Raw genomic sequence first — 21,024 nt, 5'->3', positions numbered from 1 at the left:
ACACTTCACCTATCCCACTGCCCATGCAACCTGCTCCAAAGTGCTACTGTTACGTAAGGATCCCTTGCAATCCCTTTAGTTTATATGCTAACACTGTTAAGGAAAGAATATTCTCTATTTTAGTGTGAGTCTTTTGCAAGGATTAAAGGCATTTCACTGCCTTTCCTCTGTCATCCAAACTGGACTGACATTATTGCATATAAGGTTCAAGTACTCCATACATTCTAACAACATTATATCATATCTAACACAGAAATTAAACCACATTCTCAGGAAACAGAAAACAACAGCTACTTTGAAGCTAAAGATACTTTTAAATGCTAACCTTAAGGGACATAACAACCTATACTTCCAAACAGGAACGTAAGGTAAAGAACTCATGCTATTGCCAAACAGAAGACAGAAAAATCAGATTATCTCCTCTGGGTTTACCAGCTTTTTGTTTCAATGGACAGTCTTAGGTCCTGTGTCAATTTGCTACAAGTAACTTCAAAATGACAAGGGGAAGGAGATGGCATTTGTAGAAATAGACAGGAGTTAGATTTGTTTCCATATTACTAAAAGAGTGCTTAGTGTTAACTTTCTTTGCACAAATTAAAATCCAAATAATAGGAAAAAAAATCTCAAATGAATACAGCAAAACAATGGTCACTTTCTTACTTTGCAGACAGTGTACTTAATTTCTGGTTCCTGCTGCAAATTTACTTTAATACACATCTCCTAATTATAAAAGCCTTCCTTCCCGTGTTTCCATACAGGCCTCTGTGGATTGCTCATACAGCCCTCCCTCAGGGGCACAGTAATCCACTGGCACTGCTCCCACTTTTGCCTCAAGAACCGAACTCTCTTCTGGAACAAAACACTCCAGGAACCAAATAAGCAGCGAGGAAGTAATCGATCCACCTGGCAGCACCTTTGCAGTTACCTGCAAGGCTCAGCAGCCTTTTCCTCGGCCACTTCACTGGGGAGAGGGAGGCAGCAGGGAAGGTTTATTAGAGCACGGAGCCTCCCGACGGCGCCGGCCGTGTGAGGCTGCCCGGGGACCCCACCCGGGCACGGGGCCGCGACCGCCCGGCGCCTCCGGAGAGCACGGGGCAGCGCGGGGCGCCTCGGGGCGGCCCCGAGCCCGCCCGGGAGGGCAGGTGGAGCTCTGGGCTGCGGCCCCTCCGCCTCCCGCCCGAGCCCACACCGAGCCGAGCCGCCCCTTCCCGAGCCCGCCGCTCGCGGGAGCCCCCGCGCCCAGGGCCGGCGGCGACGGGCGCGGCCCGGGAGGAGAGGTGTGGGTGTAAGCACAGCAGCGGGGAGAAGCGGGCAGCTCCGCGCGGGCACAGCGGGGGAGCGGGGCGGGGGCTCATTTATATCCCGGGAGCTAATTTGGGAAGCGGGATAACCCGCCCCGCACGGCACCTGCCGCCAGCACTCACCCCATCCCGCGGAGAGGCGGCGGCCCCTTTAAGACCGCGGGGGACCCCTCCCTCCGGCCCTCCCGCCCTCCCCCGCCGCGCGCCTCCCGGGCCGCCAATCGGCGGCGGCGACGCAGTCAGGGCTGCGGGCAGCCAATCCGCGCGCCGCTTGGTGACCGCAGGAGAGGCGAGCGGCAAGATGGCGGCGCCGGGAGAGTCCGCGGCTGTGGCGGCTCCCTCACAGCCCGAGGTGGCCGCGGGCTCGGCCGCCTCCGCCGTGGTGCTGCCGGAGCGGCTGCAGCGGCGGGAAGCGGAGCGGCAGCAGGGCGTGGAGCGGCAGCGGCAGAAGAAGGAGGCGCAGGTAGTGAAGGAGGAGCAGAGCGAGTTCTTCCTGGCCGCCTTCGCCCGGGAGCGGGAGGCCGTGGAGGCGCTGCTGGCGGCGGGGACGCTGGAGGAGGCGGCCGCCCGCCTGCAGGCGCTGCAGAAGCTGCTGACGGGCAGCGTGCGGTTCCTGGCGCCCTACGAGGTGCGGCAGGGGCAGGAGACCGTGGCGCGGCTGCAGGGGGACCTGGCGGCGCGGCGGCAGCAGCTGCAGCCCAAGAAGAAATTCGCCTTCCGCGCCCTCAAGAAAGAAGCGGCCCCGGGCAGCGCCCCGCGCCCCGCCGAGCCCGCCCCGCCGGACCACGCCGCGCCCGACCCCGGCCCCGGCCTCGCCGAGGGCGAATCGGGCGGGCCGCCGCTGTGCGGGTTCAGCGGCGCCCAGGACGCGGAGCTGGAGCTCGGCCCCGCGGAGCTGCTGCAGCGGGACGTGCTGCTGTCGGAGCTGCGCGGCTGCCGGGTGCGGCTCCGCGGCAACCCCAACACGCTGCGGGTGCGCGACTGCAGCGGCTGCACCGTGCTCTGCGGGCCCGTGTCCACCTCCGTGCTGGTGGACGGCTGCAGCGACTGCCTGCTGGCGCTGGCCTGCCAGCAGCTCCGCACCCACCGCACCCGCGACTGCCGCGTCTACGTGCAAGTGACCAGCCGGGCCGTGATCGAGGCCTGCTCCGAGGTGTCCTTCGCCCCGTACTCCTGGAGCTATCCCGGTATCGAGCGAGATTTCGAGTCGTCTGGGCTGGACAGAAACAGTAACAACTGGAACCTGGTGGATGACTTTGACTGGTTGGCGACTGACAGGCCTTCGCCCAACTGGAGCCTGATCCCCGAGCGGGAGAGAATCACTTGCTGGGACTGACTGCGGAGGCAGCTCTGCCGTGCTAGAGATCCTCGTGTAAACGCACTGATCCACAAACTGTGGGACTTAATCCCCGATATGCCATTAAATTATTCCATTCTGTATTCAAATTTCAAATTACAATATATGGCTGGGTTTCTTAGTTGAAACATACCAGTCAAATAGAGTTTACTCTTCTTGCACGAGTTGCTGCTATATGTATCACTGTGGGATTTGCCAATTTCTGAAGTACCTCCTTGTGAGTTAAAACCTATTAAGGTGGGACACTTAGGCCACTGATACACAAACAACAATGAGCCTCTGTTAGAGCCGTTGTGCTGCTTTCATTCACCTAGGCAGACTCTGAAATAGCTGCAAGTAGTGCAAACTGTACCGGAATGAAAAGATCAAATGCCAAATTTCCCATGTTTGTGTGCCAAATTCTCATGTTCTGATGGCAGCACAGTGTCTCTTAGGGGGAGTGCGGGGCAGTGCTGCTGTGAGGTCATGGGGTGAAAAAAGGTTCATTTAAAGGGAGAGTTTGCAACTGCACGGTGCAGCAGACTGAGATGCATCATAGGCTATGGTGCAACGATGAGCCAGTTCCTGTTGAATTGGGTTAAATCTATAGGTTGGCTTTAGCCTTTATTTCAAGTGAGAGAAGTCTAAAGGAAAAAGGTGTTCCATTAAACATCTAATGCTCTCCTAATATATTGATTACTCAACATTCAGAAACCTATGGAGTCTGTATAAATACTAAAGCTTCACAATCTATAAATGGCATGTGAAAGGATGCTGCTTCTGTAAGCAGCTCGGAGGCATTCAGCGAGTGCTGATGAACATCACAGAAGCTGGGTTAACTGTTCCTCTGCAAGCTGAAGCTTCAGGGCAGAGATGTTCAGGGATGTCCCACTAGTTTTCCAGACAACAGGCTTTGTGTGCTGTGATCCTAATTTGCAGCACTCTGCTGCTGCATACCTGCAGTGTTGGCAGAGAGAGTCAGCAAAACGGAAAGATGAAGCACTATATTCCAATTCCAGATTTGCATGTTACCTTGCATAAAGTGTAGAATGATTTAAGTCTCTTCACTCTTGCTAAATAATAATAATAAAAAAGTAGCAGCACTGTGGAATGCAGTGTCTTTACAGTGCCCTGTTAGTGGTGCTGAAGTGACCAGTGTCCATATATAAAGTATACACAGCAGTTTTAGATTTCTAAAACCCCTCCTTAACTTGTGACATTTTTCAATAAATAAATTGTTTATCTTGCCTTAGCATAAAGCTTTATTGTAAAACTTAAAATTCTTTATGCTATGCAGCCATCTATGTGCCTCTAACAGACACTAAATCCTAGATGAACCATCAAAAACTGCATCACTCACAGGAGAAGTACCTGAAACTTCACTTAGGTGCTTGTCAGGTCTTGAGCAGAGAATGTTTTTATATAAGTTGTTTTCAGCATATTTAATTTAAAGGGGGGAGGGGGCAAAAGGGATTTTTTTTATATTCCTGACAATTTTCAGTTTTGTTTACTTCTGTTAATGTATATTTTTTGACTGAATTGGATTTTGCATTTCAAATATACTTGTTTTGAATTATTTTAGTTGTTCCTTTACTAGTGAGTTTTCTTTGCACTGACAGCATCATAAAATGATTTAAAGAATACACCCTCAGTCTTACTTTAATGTAATCATTTATATCCTTTGTTAGAGGGATGTGATCAGTTGTGGCTGTCAAGTTATTTTAACACATCCATCTTGGTACAGAACCTGATTTTGTAGTTAATTGTTCTCCGGATCAATCCTCTTAGCATCATCTAGCCTTGAGATTGCAAAATGTTCAGCCTGTAAGAATTACAGTAATGCCTTTGTTCTGCTTGCCCCAAGCTCTAAACATGGACACCTCCTTCCTGTGGCGATGGATCTCGGCAGATCCAGACGGGGAAAGAGACCCCAGGCAGTACCAGGGGTGCACTGCGTCTTCCCAGCCTTCCTCCCATGGAAGTGCCATGTCCTGTTCCAGCTCCTGGCCCATGGCATGCAGTACTGCCTGAATAAACAGAACAGGAGTCAAAACATGGAAGTTTGAACTTCAGTTTCTCTCTGGAATTACTTCCTTGGGGATGTTTTTCACAAACCAGTTATTGACATCCCAGCTCCTACTGTTTTCTTTCCTCCAAATACTTGACTTTGGTCAAACCACAGTTAGCAGGTAATACTTTTCAGGAACTTGGTGCCAGACAATTACCCTAAAGATTTAGCATTACCTTTGTAATACAAAACACATAACTGGCTCTTGGTCTCAGGCATGGTGTGAAACGAGATTCAATCTGAGAACAGTAAGTCCAGAAAATTTGGTCAGGCAAATACCTAAATGTGATTTATAGTTCTAAACATACAATCTCATATAACCCCATATATATATATATACACACACAGAGTTGCACAGGTTTCCATACACTTTTTTTGAATTGTACTTTCCTGATGTAGAATCATAACAGAAATTCAAGACTCTTTTGAAACAACAGTCTGTTAATGCTGTATGAGAATTTAAGCACTAGTAAAGGTTTACTAGCATGCTTATGGGCTATTTAGTATAGAAATTGCAACTTTTTTGGGTCTCTAAGGAAGAGAAGGCAAACCCCTAAGTATTTATAATCAGCTAGCAATCACTTACCCTGCATAATGTACAACTGAAGTGAACAAAGTCTCTTCAAGAACTCTAGCTCTGGTTTGCATCACAGTGCCACCAGTTCCACCAGGAGCTTCTTTAAAAATAATGTACTTTAAAGAAATTAATGATGCTAGACATCACAAGGGGCTGAAAAACAAATGCCTGCTGGAGGCATGGGATAACAGAACATCAGCACCAAAAACCTTGTGCAAATTTGCCCTGAAGAGAAGCTACAGGCAGAAAGTTTATCAAAATAGTGGGGGGCACTGAGCTGCAGAACTATTTTCCACAGGGAGTCAGGAAAGCAGTTCTGTGTCAGACATTTTTGAAAGACAGCCTAGTTGGACAGGCCTCCTCCAGCCAGTGGCCTCACCAAAATCTTTAAGGCCAGTGAAAGTTCCTTAGCCCCCCACAGGGCTGTTACTCAGCGTTGTAAAGCTCCTCTGTGTGTCTGTGGAGGGAATAAAACACTTCCATGCAAAGATACACAACACTGAGCGTGTGGGAGAAAACTGAGGCTGTTTTTCAGGCCACACAGAGCTTTGAGTGTTGCCATTTATTGAGGCTCTGGGGGGTGGCACAGACCAAAACTTGCATCCAGAGAAGCAGCGGGAGCTTTGCTGCTGCTTCCATGGGGCCATCCCCTCACCCCGAGGTCTGTCCTGAGAGGGATCAACCTCCCTGGGTTCCCTTTGGAGTCCAGGCTTTTCCCTCTGTCTGCCCCTGCTTCTCTGAATCACAGGAACAAAAATGAAAGTTACTTCCATTCTCTCTTTAGCCAGCTCTCTTTCATTTAAATAGATTCTGATGTGAGCTGTAGTAGAATTGTTTTGTGAAAAAAAAAAACAGGTAAGAAATACATGCATAAGACAATTTCCTACACACTTCTATGCATTATATATTTGAAGGCTTGGATTTTTTTTTCAGTTTCTTATTTAAGCAATAGCAGCATGTAGACAAGGTTCAAATCTCAGTGATTTTACCTGGAATTGCTTCAGGTTTTACTAAACAGCCAATTTCAACACATACAGGGAAAGACAGGAATAGCAAGAAAAATAATCTATGCAACTTGGGGAAATTTCAGCATTTCCATTCACATCATGATCTGATTTATCTGACTGACTGGGGGATCCACCTGTTGTTCTGAGATGTTTTCCAGCAGTAATGGCTATAATGAGCTTCTTGTAAGCTTCTTTTAATTCCCAACATATTTCTTTCCTGTTTCTGCAAATATAAATTTTGATTTCTAACTCTTATTTTTTCAGCAGTGAATGCTACACCCCAGGCATCACAATAATACAAACAAATACTCATAATGACCATCTTGGAGGTCAAAAAAAAGCTGTGTTTTCTGAACATGTTACACACCACCATATGAATCATGGCTGAAATTCTGGGAATTACCCAGAGCAAAACCACACCAAAACCCCCACAGTGTGCCCCAGCCAAGTACAGGAGCCACAGAGTACAGCAGGTCAAGTCGCTCTTCCCAGAATTTACAACTGTCCCAGCAGTGAATTTAGAACTTGCTTCTGTTTCCAGCCTCAGAACCTGCAGTCACCTTACATGCCACAAAAATAGTAGCCTACCAAGTTACCTGTGTAAGGAGGTAAAAAAAAAAGTCAAAAATCAGACTTTTCTTCTCCTCATAATTGTACAGTGAGGTACAGCATTTTTATCACATTGTTCCTCGAGAGTGTCCCTGTTCACACCACCCAGTTACAACTGAAAGCAAAACCATAGGTGAGGGTACATGAGCAAACCTCACTACACAATAGCTTCCCATCAAAGGTAAAGCTAGACATCATTATTCCTGCAGTGAAATATAGCCACTCCTAGGGAAAGGAAAAAAGAAAGCCTCAGAAAGGCACACATTTCATATCACAGAGCATTGTGAAAGAAAGATTGGGCCAGGAAATTATTCTTTTTGCCAAGGGCACTTCCATAGTTTAGGTATTTATGTATTTTATATCTTACACCCCTGAAGATGGAAAGATTAAGATTGGTCCAGGGCCGAGCACCAGACTGTTTAACAAACACCAGATTAAATTGTTTATGTTCCTCTCTCTTAACTGATAAATTTGTAGCTTATATGTAGGTTAGCAGGCATAACTTTTTGAAAAGGTATCAATATTGTATTGTTATACATGCACATTATAATTTTGAACTAGATTTTGAATTTGAACAGATTCATGGTGAAATCAATAATAATTTGAATATTTTATTCTACCATTTTTTCTCCAATATTGGCATATGAATTATACAGTTGAATTTAATAGACAACCTCTGAGGAGACCATTAACTCAAACATTCTTGCAGCAATTAGCTTTTATCTGCTATGGATCAATTTCAGCATTTTCTATTTGAAGAGGTAGGAAGTGCCAAACTAAAGACAAATAGCAGCCAAGAAAAAGCTTTTTAAGAAAAGCAGATGCCAGGCAAAAAAAGCTTTCTTTTTTAAACTATCCCCACCCCAGAACGCTTCTCGATGAGCGCCCATCACCTTTCTCTCCTCCAGGCTGCTCCGCCAGAGACAGCCCTCAGCTGCCCGGTTTGTGCCGATGCTTGCACAGGGGTTTGTCTCTTCCAGGCCTGGGACAATGGGGAAGCATTCATTCCCACTTAAAAAGTGTTACCCAATCCCTTTTAAAGCCCCCAAGCACGGCGAGTCAAGTTGATGGGTGGGGTAGTTTTTGCCACTTCAAGTCCCCAGCTGTTGAAAACTACTTAAATAAGCAGCGCTTTTCCTAATCCTGGTTGTTCTGGTAGTGTTGATTACTGTCCCTGATGACCTTGGAGGGACCACCCGAAGTCTCAAAGGTCTAATTAGTAGGTGAGTGTCCCTTCCTGAACATCAAGTCCTGGATTTTTACTGATCATCTCCCAGCAGTGATTTATGAGGGGTCCCTCCTGTTTCCTTTGTTTATAGGCAGAAGAGTAAATCTGGAGAGATCAGTGAGCCCTGAAGCATGTCCTGCATGTTCTACTTCACTACTTTGATTCCTGAATTAGAGGAAACACTGTAGTTTATACACTTACATGATTTTGCTGCATCAGATTTATCATGGGTATCTAAATGTTAAATTATTAAGCTGACAGGAATTCAGATTCACCTGTGCTCCTGAATACGAAATTACCCATATCCAGAGCAGCACCAGGCTTACACCTGCTGTGGGCAGGAAGTATTTCACTGTATTTCCTCATGACCTGTAGACCTGGTACAGAATTCTTTTCCACTTTAATTACAGTTTCACTGTCATCACTGTCAAGAAAGAAAATGGTTTCAAGTTCCTTTATCTAGAATTAACTCCAGGTTGTCAGATAAATACATTTTCCAAACTCAAGTCTCTTAGCTGAGCCCCAAAAGAGTCAGTGAAACACAACACGTGCTACAATGGTTGTGGGATGTTTTGCCAGGAGAGATGCTATTTCAGAGCCATTACTTATTGCACAAAAACATGAATAGGCTCTCTCAAGAAACAGCACTTCTCATCCTCTTCATGGCAAGAGGACAGAATAGTCCCTGATGGATAATCACCTTCCCTCTCATTTTACGCACTCACTCTTCACCAGCAAGGGCAGCAGCAATGCAAACCACCAGGCTTGCTTTAGAAAAATCCCAGTTACCAGCTGCTCTCCAGCTCAGTGCAATAGCGCCAGATGGGCTGGGAAAGGTCCACCACAAAAACCTTCTATTAGGACAGGAAGAAGTAGTGAGTTGCCAGCTTTTGTCCTTCCTAAAGGAACCTTCAGTGTTCCTGGATCTCAAATAGTAACTGAGAAGCATCCACGGTGCCGCAGAGCTGCAGACCATCAATCAAAACGTTATTTTTCGGTGCTTGGGCTTTTTAATTATTTGTGTTATTATTTCTCACACTTGCCTTCATCCTGGCACGTTCCTTCCCGTCTCTGTCCCCGGGGGCTGGCGGCCATGCTGCTGGCAGCCACTAGAGGATGCCCCCAGGGACTTGAGTGGTGGCAGCAGCAGGTCTGGTTGACAGGCAGGAGAGAATCCTCCCAGTCCCTCTTCTGGGGCTGCTCCTTTCTCCCCTGCGGCATTAGCACCCATGCCCTCACACGCCTGCAGGGATATTTGCCATTGCTGGGGGTAGCCTGAGGTTAATTTTGCATTGTGATGACAGGGGCAGGAGTTCCCCAGCAGCTCCAAACCCTTGTGGGGCACGTGGGAGATGATGTTTCAAAGCCAGCAGAACTCCTGGAGCAGTGGAGCGGGTGGAAGCCGGGCACCGCCGAGTGCCGCAAGGAGGAGGCGGCAGCTGCAGGTGGGGTCGGACCCTCCTCTCTGCCCGCCCCAGCCTGACAGCACAGCCGGCTCCAGGTCCTTCTGCAGAGCCGGAGGAGCCCCGGGATGCCTCCCTTGCCCTCAGATACAACATCCCCAGGGTCCCTCTCCAGCTGCGGAGTTGAATTCCTCCCTGATGTAAGCTCGCGGGTGGGTCTCCTTGGGCAGCTCTGCTCCCCTCTCCGGCCCGGTGATTATCCAGTAAGCTGCTCATGCCAGCTCACTTTTTATGAAAGCATCTCTAGATTTCAGCCCAGGGTTTATTTATTGAGTTTCTCTGCACTTTTCCTTTCTCCTGCTCTCCTGCCAAGACCCAGAGATGGTACAAGCCCTGGAAGTAAATAGAAAATGCCAAGCTTAGTTTTTTAGGTCACCGTAAACTACGCGCTTATCTGCTTTCAGAATACATAAGCCACAGGATGTCATCTCAAGTCAGCACAGGAGGATAAGGACTCAAACGTAGGTCTGGCTGTAGATATGAATATATTGGGATCACAGTGGGGAAGTGTATGCTTGTATACAACAGCCTTTTTAAATCCAGAGCCTTCTTCCTTTTTCCTCAAAGGTTCCATATTCTTCTGGCAACAAAGATCTTTTTATATCTCTGGGGTTTCATATTCCACCCAGCAGCCTATCATAGGAGAGCACAAATCTACTAAATAGTAAAATGAGGGATTACTTCCACTCATCTGTTGACAGACATTTCTCCAAATTGGATCAAATGATTAAAGGTATTAGAATGACGTCTTGCAGATCCAGATCAAATCATTTGAAACCTTGAGAGTGTTTCTCCTTTGCTTGGAAGAAACCACCAGAAATAGTTGTAGGTGCTAATTGCCCATTATTCTGACTAATGTGAAATTCTTAATTGGGACCTTTGAATATTTTACTTACTTGAATCCTAACCGGGGGTCTTCAAGATGGAAGGACTGTGCAGCGGCTTGCTTCCCGACGCGCCCTTCGGGATCTCTTCCAACGCCTGAATGGTTCTTCCTCGAGTTGCTTACGCTGAGAAGAGGGGTCCAGGCTGTGAAGTCTTCCAACATCTCCCACTACAAAGATGGCACTGCTGAAAGTCAAATTCAACCAGAAGAAACGGGTAAAACTAGCACAGGGACTATGGCTCATGAACTGGTTTTCGGTGTTTGCTGGAATCCTTGTTTTTAGCATGGGATTGTTCCTCAAAATTGAGCTCCGGAAGCGAAGCGAGGTGATGGACAATTCTGAAAGCCACTTTGTGCCCAATTCTTTGATATTGATGGGTATATTATCCTGCGCCTTCAATGGTTTTGCTGGAAAAATTTGTTATGATTCTCTGGATCCTGCTAAATTTGCCAAGTGGAAGCCTTTGCTGAAACCTTACCTGGCACTGTGCTGCGTCTTTAACATGCTCCTTTTCTTCGTGGCTCTGATTTGCTTTCTCATGCGGGGCTCCCTGGAGAGCACCCTGGCCCAGGGGCTGAAGAACGGCATGAAGTTCTACCGGGACACAGACACCCCCGGAAGGTGCTTCATGAAGAAGACCATTGACATGCTCCAGATTGAGTTCAAGTGCTGTGGCAACAACGGCTACAAAGATTGGTTCGAAATCCAGTGGATCAGCAACAGATATCTGGACTTCAGCTCCAAAGAAGTGAAAGAGTAAGTGACTCGGTGGGGTTTGTGTCACGTAGTATCGATGTTTGGTCAGTGCTGGCCTCAAGTGCCAACAGGCGCTGGCTGGAAGGGGGTCTGTGTAAAATGGGGTCTTGTTTAATAAATCGTCCCAAATGACCAGCTGGATTGCTTCCACCCCTGACAAATTCCTCCAAAGTCATCCATAACATAAAATAAAAAGCACCAAACTACAGTTCCCACTCTTGATCAGTGTGATATAGACAGGCTAAATAGTTTTTACTGTCTTCTACTTCTTTATAAACCCATTACCTTGAGCCACACTCCCAAAATCAACAGGAAAGTATCAGAACTTTACTAATCCTTAAGCAGATGTCAATGTGATTGATTAATTTCCTAAAAAAAGAATTCCCTGGAGATATACTGTTGATACCACTTTTAAAACTCCACTCAGATATTGGCAGCTAATCATGGAAGGAAATAAATAGAGGCAAAAACACTTTGCCAATAACTCATGTCTTTTAGATCCTTAAGATTTAGAATGTTATTTTTATATTCACTCAATGGACTGCTTCAGTGCTGTGATAATACTGAGCATCAATTGATGTTCTTAGCTTTACACAGTGGCCCTTGTAGCCATATGTATTTTAAGTTCTGTCCTGTGCCTGATTTTTTAAAACCTCACATGAAAGCAGCACTAGTTTATTGTTTCTGTAGGAACCAGATCAGGTTGTTGACCAGAAACACCTTAATGGCTTTGATGTCAGTGCCCAAAGAGGCAGTAATCCTAAAATCAGGTTAGGTGCAGTAAGCTCAAGCAGAAAATAAGCATGAGAACAAAATGAACTTTTGAAATTAAAAAAGTAGCATTAGGCATAAATACCCACAACCTTTTAAAAAATTAAGCACCAGGGAAAGAAATGGTTATTCCGGGTTCTTTGGGAACATCATTCATTAACATTTATGCTCTGTGGTTGCATAATGGGTCCTGTAAACTGGAAGCAATCTGCCTTTTAAATATACTGCCTGTATTAAAAATGTCTGAAGTAATTTTGAAGAAAAGCTTTGTGTTATCTCTTGGGATCTCCTGGGATCCCTGCCTGACTGTGTAAATGGTATTTATCTTGTGTGTGTCTCTCTGTGTGTTCCTTTGACTTGTTGGGTGGTCTGGTTGTTTTTGCAGTTCTGAATGAGGACTTTTTTTAGTGAAAACTGTTACAGATTTAACCCGTTGCACTGCAGGCTGTTATAACAAATACATTCACTATTGAATAAGGGGATGTTCCCATTGCAAAGGTATGCTCATGGGTATAAATAACTTCTTGAAAAAACCTTGCCAGCATTATATGGAGATTTGAGAGCTGTAGCTTAATCCAGCAGCAGTGGAAGGGCAAGGCACAGGAGGAAAACAGGGTTATACTGTCCTTAATAACTCATGCCTTGTTTGGGACTGAGACTCAAGGTAATTTCTTTGTACTACTGAGGCAGGAACTAGGGCATTAAAAATCTACAAATGGGTTTTAGTGAGTTCAAGGTTTGTACTATGTGGTGGTGCACAATCTCTGCTCCCATTCCTGGTGGGATAGTCTGGCCCCTTTGAAGCCAATAGTAAAGTTCTCCTTAGTTGCAAGGAAGGTGGGAGTCTGTCCCTCACAGTGGGATTTTTATACTATTTGTAGAGCAAAGGCCTGATCTAATATCCAATCTCTCTGAAACTGGTGGAGCATTTACACATGAATGGGAATTAGACCCAATCCAGAGCACACTTTACATTTAGAGAGAAAACCTCAGCTGCATTTGCTCTTTAGATATATTTAGGTCATGATTGCAAAGTGGAATTTCCCTTCACCAGGTTGTTGGAATCACCTCTCTCTCTATGACACAATTTTAAAATATCCATATAGAAAGCTACAATGGACACTCAGATTTTTTTTTCACCTCTCTACACCACAGGGACTCTCCATTCTGTGATTTTCTAAGCAAAATGGCCTGTTTTAAAACTGCACTCCTTTTATTATAGTCTTTCTGCAGAGTCAGTGGAACTACTTGCCTTCCAAGTTATCTTGCATCTAAACATCTCCTAAGACACCAGGAAAAATGACTGTTAACAGAGAGCAACCACAGTGTCAGATGAACAATAGTTGGGGGAGCTCCTGCAAGGACTTTGGAAATTTTAAAATTTTGCAACATCCTGTGGCTGAAGCACATTTCATGTTTTCAATACTGGCTACCTTCCCAAGCCAAGAATAAATGCACAGCCCCTCCCTGGAGATATTATAGTCAAAAAGAAGCTATTAGGTTTGCTGGATCAATAGGTATAGTGGGTTCCGAGGTTGTTCTGGGTTCTTTTCCACGCTCAGGTCAGCTCCAGCACCTCTCTTCTATCCTAACTATGCCGTGATCACTCTTTTCTGACTGCCCTTCCTGAGTTCTCTCACCATTCACTTTTGTTAAAAATTAATTTCTTTGAAGAAGTGACCCAAGGGCGTGCATTTCCACCAGGAGGAGTCAATTACAGACTCAGTGTAGCCTTGACATGGAAGAGGAGAGAAAGGACACCCTGGACAAACACCGCTATGTGAACGAGGGGACACAGAGAAAAGGCATGGTGGCAATTCCTCCTTGCCTTTGCTTTCTGTCCTCATGCAGATTTGCTCCTGGAAATCTGTGTGTGTGTGTCTGTGTGTATGTCTGTGTCTGTGTCTGTGTGTCTGTCTGTATGTCTGAGTCTGTGTGTGCATTCATGCTCCCTTCTGCCCTTGCCCGCAGCCGGATCAAAAGCAACGTGGACGGGAGGTACCTGGTGGACGGAGTCCCCTTCAGCTGCTGCAACCCCAGCTCCCCCAGGCCCTGCATCCAGTACCAGGTCACCAACAACTCTGCCCACTACAGCTACGACTACCAAACCGAGGAGCTCAACCTGTGGCGCCGCGGCTGCCGGGAAGCGCTGCTCAACTACTACAGCAGCATGATGAGCTCCATGGGCGCCGTCATCCTCCTCGTCTGGCTCTTCGAGGTAACCCTTCTCCTCAGACACACTGCAGTCAAGTGCCAGCTCTGCAGGAGCAGGGGGTTTTCTGAGTGAAAATCAAATCTGGTTAAAATAAATTTCCCCATTGTTTGGCTGAGAAAATATCTGATAACTGAGTAAGGGCTGAAAGGTCCCAGGCTGGAAACAGAGGTGGAGTGGGTGTGGGATCAGACCCCTCTTAGCAGGAGCCAGAGCCTCGAGTATCCCACAGCAAAAGGGGAAAAAGGGAGTGATCTTCTGTCCAAGGCAAGGTGCTGAGCAGGGAAGAGAGTGCAAGAGCTCTGCTGTCCAGATGCATTAATTTTACATGTGTCACCTTTTGTGGGTAACGAGAAATACAAAAAAGCGGCACATCAGAAAGATGTGACAGTAATTAGTGGGACAGAAAATGCAGCTAAAGGGTTTACACCCTGAACAAAGTAAGGCTTTAAGCCATACACAGTGGAATGATTTTAAGGCAGCATATGGACCTTCATCAGCTCCACCAAAGTATTTGATCAGAAAAAGTGGTTTAGGTGGAGCAAGTGGATTAAATTAATTTTATTCTGCTTCCCAAAACACGACGCAAATGCAAACAGGTGCCAGCACTGCCCAGGGCAGGTGTCTGTGGGCACCATAACCAAAAGTGCAGCTTGGCTGATAAAATACTGTTCATCCAATGCAATGAATCCCCTGCCTCTGGGAGATGGCCAGTTTTCTAGCCAGGGTGTTTAATCAACACTAATGCTCAGGGAGCGTGGGATGGCAGTGGCACGAGGGCTGGAACGTGAGGTGCTGGATGTGGAGATCAGGCAGGACCTGCTGATAAAAGGAAGGGTGCAGCTCCCTGGGGTGCTGCAGATCTTTTCTTATCCTTGGAATGGCTGCTGCAAATGGCATTGCCTATTTTAAATGATTCAGCTGCCTTTTTAAAAATTTAGATACAGGCAAATTAAAAAAAGATGAGTTACATTTTGATACAAGCACTGGCCTACAGCCTTCCAGGAATGAAGTTGCTTTTTAGAAAATAAACACCTACCTAAATCTGTGAACTGAAAAAAAAAATCATGAAGTTACTCCATGATGCGTTGTTTTAAAAATAACTGCTCCAAACTGCAGAGAAATGTATTACCTCTTTGCACTGTTATTCTGCTAAGAAAAGAAAGAGGAGGTCTTTATTTTAGCCCAGATTCAAGTGCACAGCTCTTGAAGAGAGGGGAATTTCAACTGTGTTCAAAAGTCAAAGAAATTCAAAAACTCAGGGGAAAAATGCACAAAAATACCAATGCCAGCTGCAAAAAATCATGACTAGGAACTTGTAACATAGCTCTGCTAACTTGCAAGAGATTAATGACAGTGATATGTTAACATTAATAGCAGTGATAAAAATGTAGTATTTTATGCCTAACTCTTCAAAGTACACCTGGGTATTTTTTTCAGCCTGTGGCATAATGAGAAATAAGATCTCTTCTTTTCTTTGTCTTTTTCAAAATTGAAGGTGAGACTTTTTTCAGGCAATCAGAGGACTTTTAGGGCAAAACTTGAAAGAAACAACATGATTCTGGGTTACAATAACTTGCCCTCCTGAGTATTTATTACTTGCATGATATTCTACCATAAAGGGACCAGATTTGGGGTTGAAATTCCCTTTGAAGGGAGGAAGCAAAGCAGGAAACTGACATTAATTTAGTCTCCCTTGAAATATAACAACTTCCTTTAAATTCCAGTCAGGATAGGAAACAATTTTATGCTGAGTAGGAGGGCAGCAGAGGTTCCAACTCCTGGCCAAGGTAAGTGTGGGTCTGAGCAGGGTGAGCCCAGGGCCAGTGGTTGTGCTGGCTCTGTGCTTCTCATTTCCCCTTTGACTGACTTTTGGGAAGGCACAGAAAAGTGCAAAAGCAAAATCCTGGGTTGCTTTGCACCTGCAGCCACCGTGGACTCAAACCAGGGGCTTCTCCAACAAAGCCCTTCTGGGGGCCATGGACAACTCTCCCAGCTGGGTTGCCGGAATTCAGGTGTGGGAAGGGGGAGAGAACATGGAGGGGAAATACTAACCACAGCTGTTATTCTGAGCTGTAGAAAAAGGTAACATGCCAAACAGGCACAGGAACCTCAGGGAGGGCCATTTCTGTTTCACCTTTCTATACTAGGCACAAGGAAGAATGAACCTGTATTTTGAAACATCAAAACTTCTGTTTGAAAAGAATGCTAATATCTAGAAGCTGCTTTTCCTAACAAAAGCTGTAGGCTTCCCATGTGTGACAACCAGTCATGAGGATGACAAAAAAAGATCACACCCTGCTCTGGCTAAGCCGCCTCAGGCTAAACCCTGGCAAGCAGATGGGCTTCACTGCAGAAGGTCAAGAAGAGCAAGCCTGGATGTCTTCTTGACCTGCCTCAGCCAGCAAAGGGGAAAAGAGGAGTTCAAGGGTGCCCTGAATAAGGCATTTCAAAAGGAATAGAGAGCTGAGGCTGGTTCCTGAGATGCTCCAGGTCCTCCACTTGTGCAAACATGTGGATCTCAATAGGTCACAGCTTCCACAGCAGCCAAACCCTGGGATTCAGCTCCCCTGTGCCACAGACCGGGCCCAGGCTGAGCTCCAGGAGAGCACTGAGGCATTCACAGGAGGCACATTGTACTCCTGTGTTGGAAAGCGACCTCTCTGATGCATTAACAGTAGGAGTGAACCCTGGAGATCTCCAAAACCAGCCCACAGGCAGCAGGGACCTTCCAGAAGGACACAGTTTGCTCTGTTGGCCCAGCTGGAGAGGCTGAGCCTGCTGGGGTGCAGGGGATCCACCAGTGCAGCCCCTGCAGCCCTAGCCCTGGAGAAACACTGTGGCCATGTTCTTCCTGGCACTTTAAAGCTGCTGTAAAGTGACAAGAGTTTCCATGACAAGGAAATCATCCTCAGCATGACTGGCCTTGCTCCGGGGCTCTGACCCCGCAGCCTTCTGTGCTGGGTTGTGGTTAAGGTCAAACCTACAACTCACAGACTGGTTAAGGCTGGAGGTTTAGCTGTGGGAAGAAGGATCACATTCCTCAACCTGCTGGCAGTTATTCCTCTAATGCAGCCAAGGATCCCGTTTTCCCACTTTGCCACAAGGGCACATTGTTGGCTCAGGGACAGCTTGGTGTCACCCAGAGCCCCAAGGCCCTTTGCTGCCAAGCTGCTGTCAGCCAGTCACCCCCAGCACATACTGGTGCATGGGGTTATGCCTTCCCTGGTGCAAGACTTCAGCTAAACTGGGAGTCCCAGACTCTCTGTGATCAAATAGGAGAGAGACTAATTTACCAGACACTTGTCTCAAACTTCCTGGGCTCGCTTCTCATTTGGCAGGGAAGACAGGCTCAGATCAGTGGAGGCGACAAAGAGACAGACATTTCACATTGCTTTTAAGGAATCTCAGCTTTAGGGACTCAAAATCTTGCTTAGAAAGTTTTTTAAGAAAACAAAGTCTTAAACTGAGAGAAAATACCACAAAATCTCTTCCAAGGACAGGTCAGATGCTGAGTGCTGCACAAGCACCTTCCTTTTTAAAAGCATGATAATATTTAGTGACTTAGAGCCGTCCAGGAAGCCAGTCCACCTACTTTGGCTGTCAAATAGTGGCACTTGGCAAGTCAATCACAAAACAAAGCTCCTGCTGACAGGCAGCAAGGCAGCACAAATAGAGAGCAACGTGGAGGCCATTTCCTGCACCCAGCCCTGTTAATCTGCACTTGCAACAGCCTTTGATTTCAAAGATATCAGCCCCATGAGTGAAAGCAGCAAAACTGGGAGTCAGAGTGGAAGGAAGATGTCAAAGACTTTAAATCTCAAGACTAACATGATGGGATTTGTCACTTGTTGTGACTTTTATAGAATAGTGCTCTAACTGATTTAAGTCATCATATTATTGGCTAGATGAGACTATTTCCAGACTCAGAGCCACTAGAAACTTCCTTAGTGACCAAAGTGTGGCTAGTCATACATTTGCCCTTGGAAATGGAAGTATTGGATGAAACTTGTCTGTTTGACCAATGTTTTTCCCTTTCTGATCTTGAGTGAAGGCAGAGAAACACGAACATCTGCACAGGTTGAGAGTAGACATGTAGCTTTAGTCTTCCGAGAGTTTGGAAACACTGATCCTACACATGTAGGGTGACCACAGCAGACAGGCTGATGGATGGTCCATGGAAGCACACACCTGGGCAGTGCCTCCAGCCCAAAAGCCAGATGTGAATTCTGCCACTGCTCTTGCCATGCAGCTGCATCCCAACCTCAAACCTGCCAGCCTCTTCAGCCATCAGGGTTGAGGAGGACCAGAAGTAATCAGTTCCTTGGGAAATTGGCTAGTGTGACAGAGGCATTGTACTTCCCTTAGAGAAGAGATCCTCTGAGGTCCTGACAGCAGTAGGTGTTCTCCAACTGAGCTTTACCCAGCACATGAAGACCAAACCAATCTTACTGCTGCCCCATTCCAACCACCAGCCCTACCACATCAGCAGGCTGCCTCTTCTGGGAGCTGCTCTTCTGTCCTTCTCTACTTCACTCAATCAGTCACTTTCTTCACAAGCACCACAAGGGTGAGGTCAGATTGTTCTGAACAGTATTAGAAGGCAGGAGACTGGCTAAAAACACACCTTCTCCCTGGAGGCAGGTGCAGGGTGTTGCCAGTGTCAGCAGGGTTACACAGTACAGTAGAAAAAGTCTCAGTCAGGGCTGCTGGGACTAGGTAATATTTAATCAGAAATATTAAATTTGTTTTAGGTGGAACCAGGGAGGGATCACCTGCTGCCTTGGTTTCCTTATTTGCACATACCTATATTAAAACAAAATCAGAATCTGAACCAGACAAACTAATGGCTCAAATCCTAACTCTGCTCCGTTCTGCAGAGACACTGATTGATTAATATCTCCTTGATCAGCTTAATATACTCACCAAACATATTAAGGTCAATGCAAAGCCAAAATATTTAGCTAAAACTAAGTGGGTGGTGGCCAAGAACGGTGCTGCACATCCAAACTGCCTTGTGGACACCCAGTGCACAGCAGCCAGGGATGCATTAAAGCCTCCTGGGAAGGCACCAACACTGATGGGGCTCGTGGAGAGGCCCCTTGGGCACACGGCCCCTGGGAGCAGGGCACAGGCTGAGAACAGCAGGGCACAGGGAGGGTGGGACAGCAGCAGAATGCCCAGGCTGCCCAGAGCAGGGACAGGGAGGCTGACAGCAGCAGAATGCCCAGGCTGCCCAGAGCAGGCACAGGGAGGGTGGGATGGAGTGTCCAGGTCTGGCTGACGCTCTCTGCCTCTCCCGTTGCCCGGCACAGATGTCGGTGATGGTTGGCCTGCGCCTCCTGCACACCTCCCTGGAAAGCATTGCCAATCCTGAAGACCCCGAATGTGAAAGCGAAGGGTGGGTCCTGGAGAACAGCCTGAAGGACACTTTCAAATCCGCGCTGGAGAACTTGAAAAAGCTGGGTAAGTTCAACCAGGTGGAAGCAGGAGCCGAAGGGGCCGAAGGAGAGGAAGGCGGGAAGACGCCAGCCATCACAACAGTCAGCTGAGCTGCTCACTGAGGTGGACTTTTTCTCAGAGAAAAATAACACAAACTGAGAATTGTGAATATATCTACATTTTAAAAGCTATGTATCAACCACCAGAATACACATTTCTACGCACATGCGCTTTTGTACATGGGAGCATACAACATAGTGCACCTTGGGATAAAACACTTATCCACAATGTGAGTACATCATATCCATATCCTTTTGGGAATATGACCCCAACTAGGACTTGTAATATTCACATGTTCCCTTATCAGAGACAGTTAGTTTAAGAAAAAAAAAAAATTAAAAAAAAGATTGCTGGCATCACACGGCGATCCATTCCATCTTATTTTGAAATTAAAAGTGGAATTTGAAAAGTTATTATTTTTTGCTCAAGTTGTTCCATAAGCATACTTTCTGTACTTCAGCTTTTAAGGACAAACAGATTGGGTTTCTGGAGAGTAACATGATAGAATTCAAAGAAAGAAGGATTTCCAGAATTGTATATAACTTAGCATACAGGTATTTTGACAAACCTCTCATATGTGATTTTTGTTAATGTGCTAAGCAATGGTATTTTCTGCTGTATTTTTAAGACGTACATAGAACAAGATGCAAACTTATGCTAAGAATTTATGTACTAAGCAAAAATTGTAATTTAATGAAGCAGCCAAGCATCATAAAAACAACATTCAGGTAAGATTGAGGGGGATTATTTCTCGGGGTTTTTTGCAGGCTGTATATCTTGAATGTATGTGTTGTAGACTTATGCTTCACCTTGTATTTAAATTCTTTGCAGAAGCTTAGAAGATTCATCTTTTAGTGGGTGGAATCCAGGCTATGAGCATGTGCCAGTTATGGTTACTCTGGACATTTTACAGAGTATGTCATCTCATAACTCGCTCCAGAATATTCAAGCCCAACTATTTTTAAGGCAAGAAAAAGACAAACCCAAATCGAGACCCAAATCCAGGCCAGTTAGAACTCACACTTTAAATGTTTTCCAGGGGCCTAGAAGGTGGATACCATTCATCCACGAGAACATCAAGCCTCACCCTTTCAGGCCAGGGAAAACCGAGTTTAAATCAATCCCCAATGTGCAAATTTTACTTTATCAGTGATGGAGCACTCCTCATTATGTCTTTTAAATCAAAGAGAAGGCACATTTTGCATATGCTACATCTCTCCAAACATAGTGTCATAGCTGGAGGATCCTGTTCTCAAGTTGGAATGAAACATGGAAAGAGTTTGCTGTGGCCTGCAGCCTCTAATAAG

General features: G+C 46.1%; 2 protein-coding genes across 2 annotated transcripts; both read left to right on the top strand.

Annotated features, from left to right (window-relative positions):
• Positions 1-1,602: 1,602 nt before the first annotated feature.
• TBCC (tubulin folding cofactor C) lies at positions 1,603-4,280 on the top strand. The gene has a single exon (XM_066547856.1). The coding sequence runs from the start codon at positions 1,603-1,605 to the stop codon at positions 2,635-2,637; it is 1,035 nt and encodes a 344-aa protein (XP_066403953.1). The 3' UTR covers positions 2,638-4,280.
• A 6,371-nt stretch (positions 4,281-10,651) lies between these two features.
• On the top strand, positions 10,652-19,767 carry PRPH2 (peripherin 2). The gene is made up of 3 exons (XM_066547854.1): positions 10,652-11,232; positions 13,975-14,221; positions 19,531-19,767. Exons 1-3 carry the CDS (start codon positions 10,652-10,654, stop codon positions 19,765-19,767), a joined length of 1,065 nt encoding a protein of 354 aa, XP_066403951.1.
• The last annotated feature ends 1,257 nt before the right edge of the window (positions 19,768-21,024 follow it).

The sequence above is a fragment of the Molothrus aeneus genome, chromosome 3 (genome assembly GCF_037042795.1).
Source record: "Molothrus aeneus isolate 106 chromosome 3, BPBGC_Maene_1.0, whole genome shotgun sequence".
Lineage (NCBI taxonomy): Eukaryota > Metazoa > Chordata > Aves > Passeriformes > Icteridae > Molothrus > Molothrus aeneus.
The sequence above is the reverse complement of the archived record's forward strand: the minus strand, read 5'-3'. Positions and strand labels throughout refer to the sequence as shown.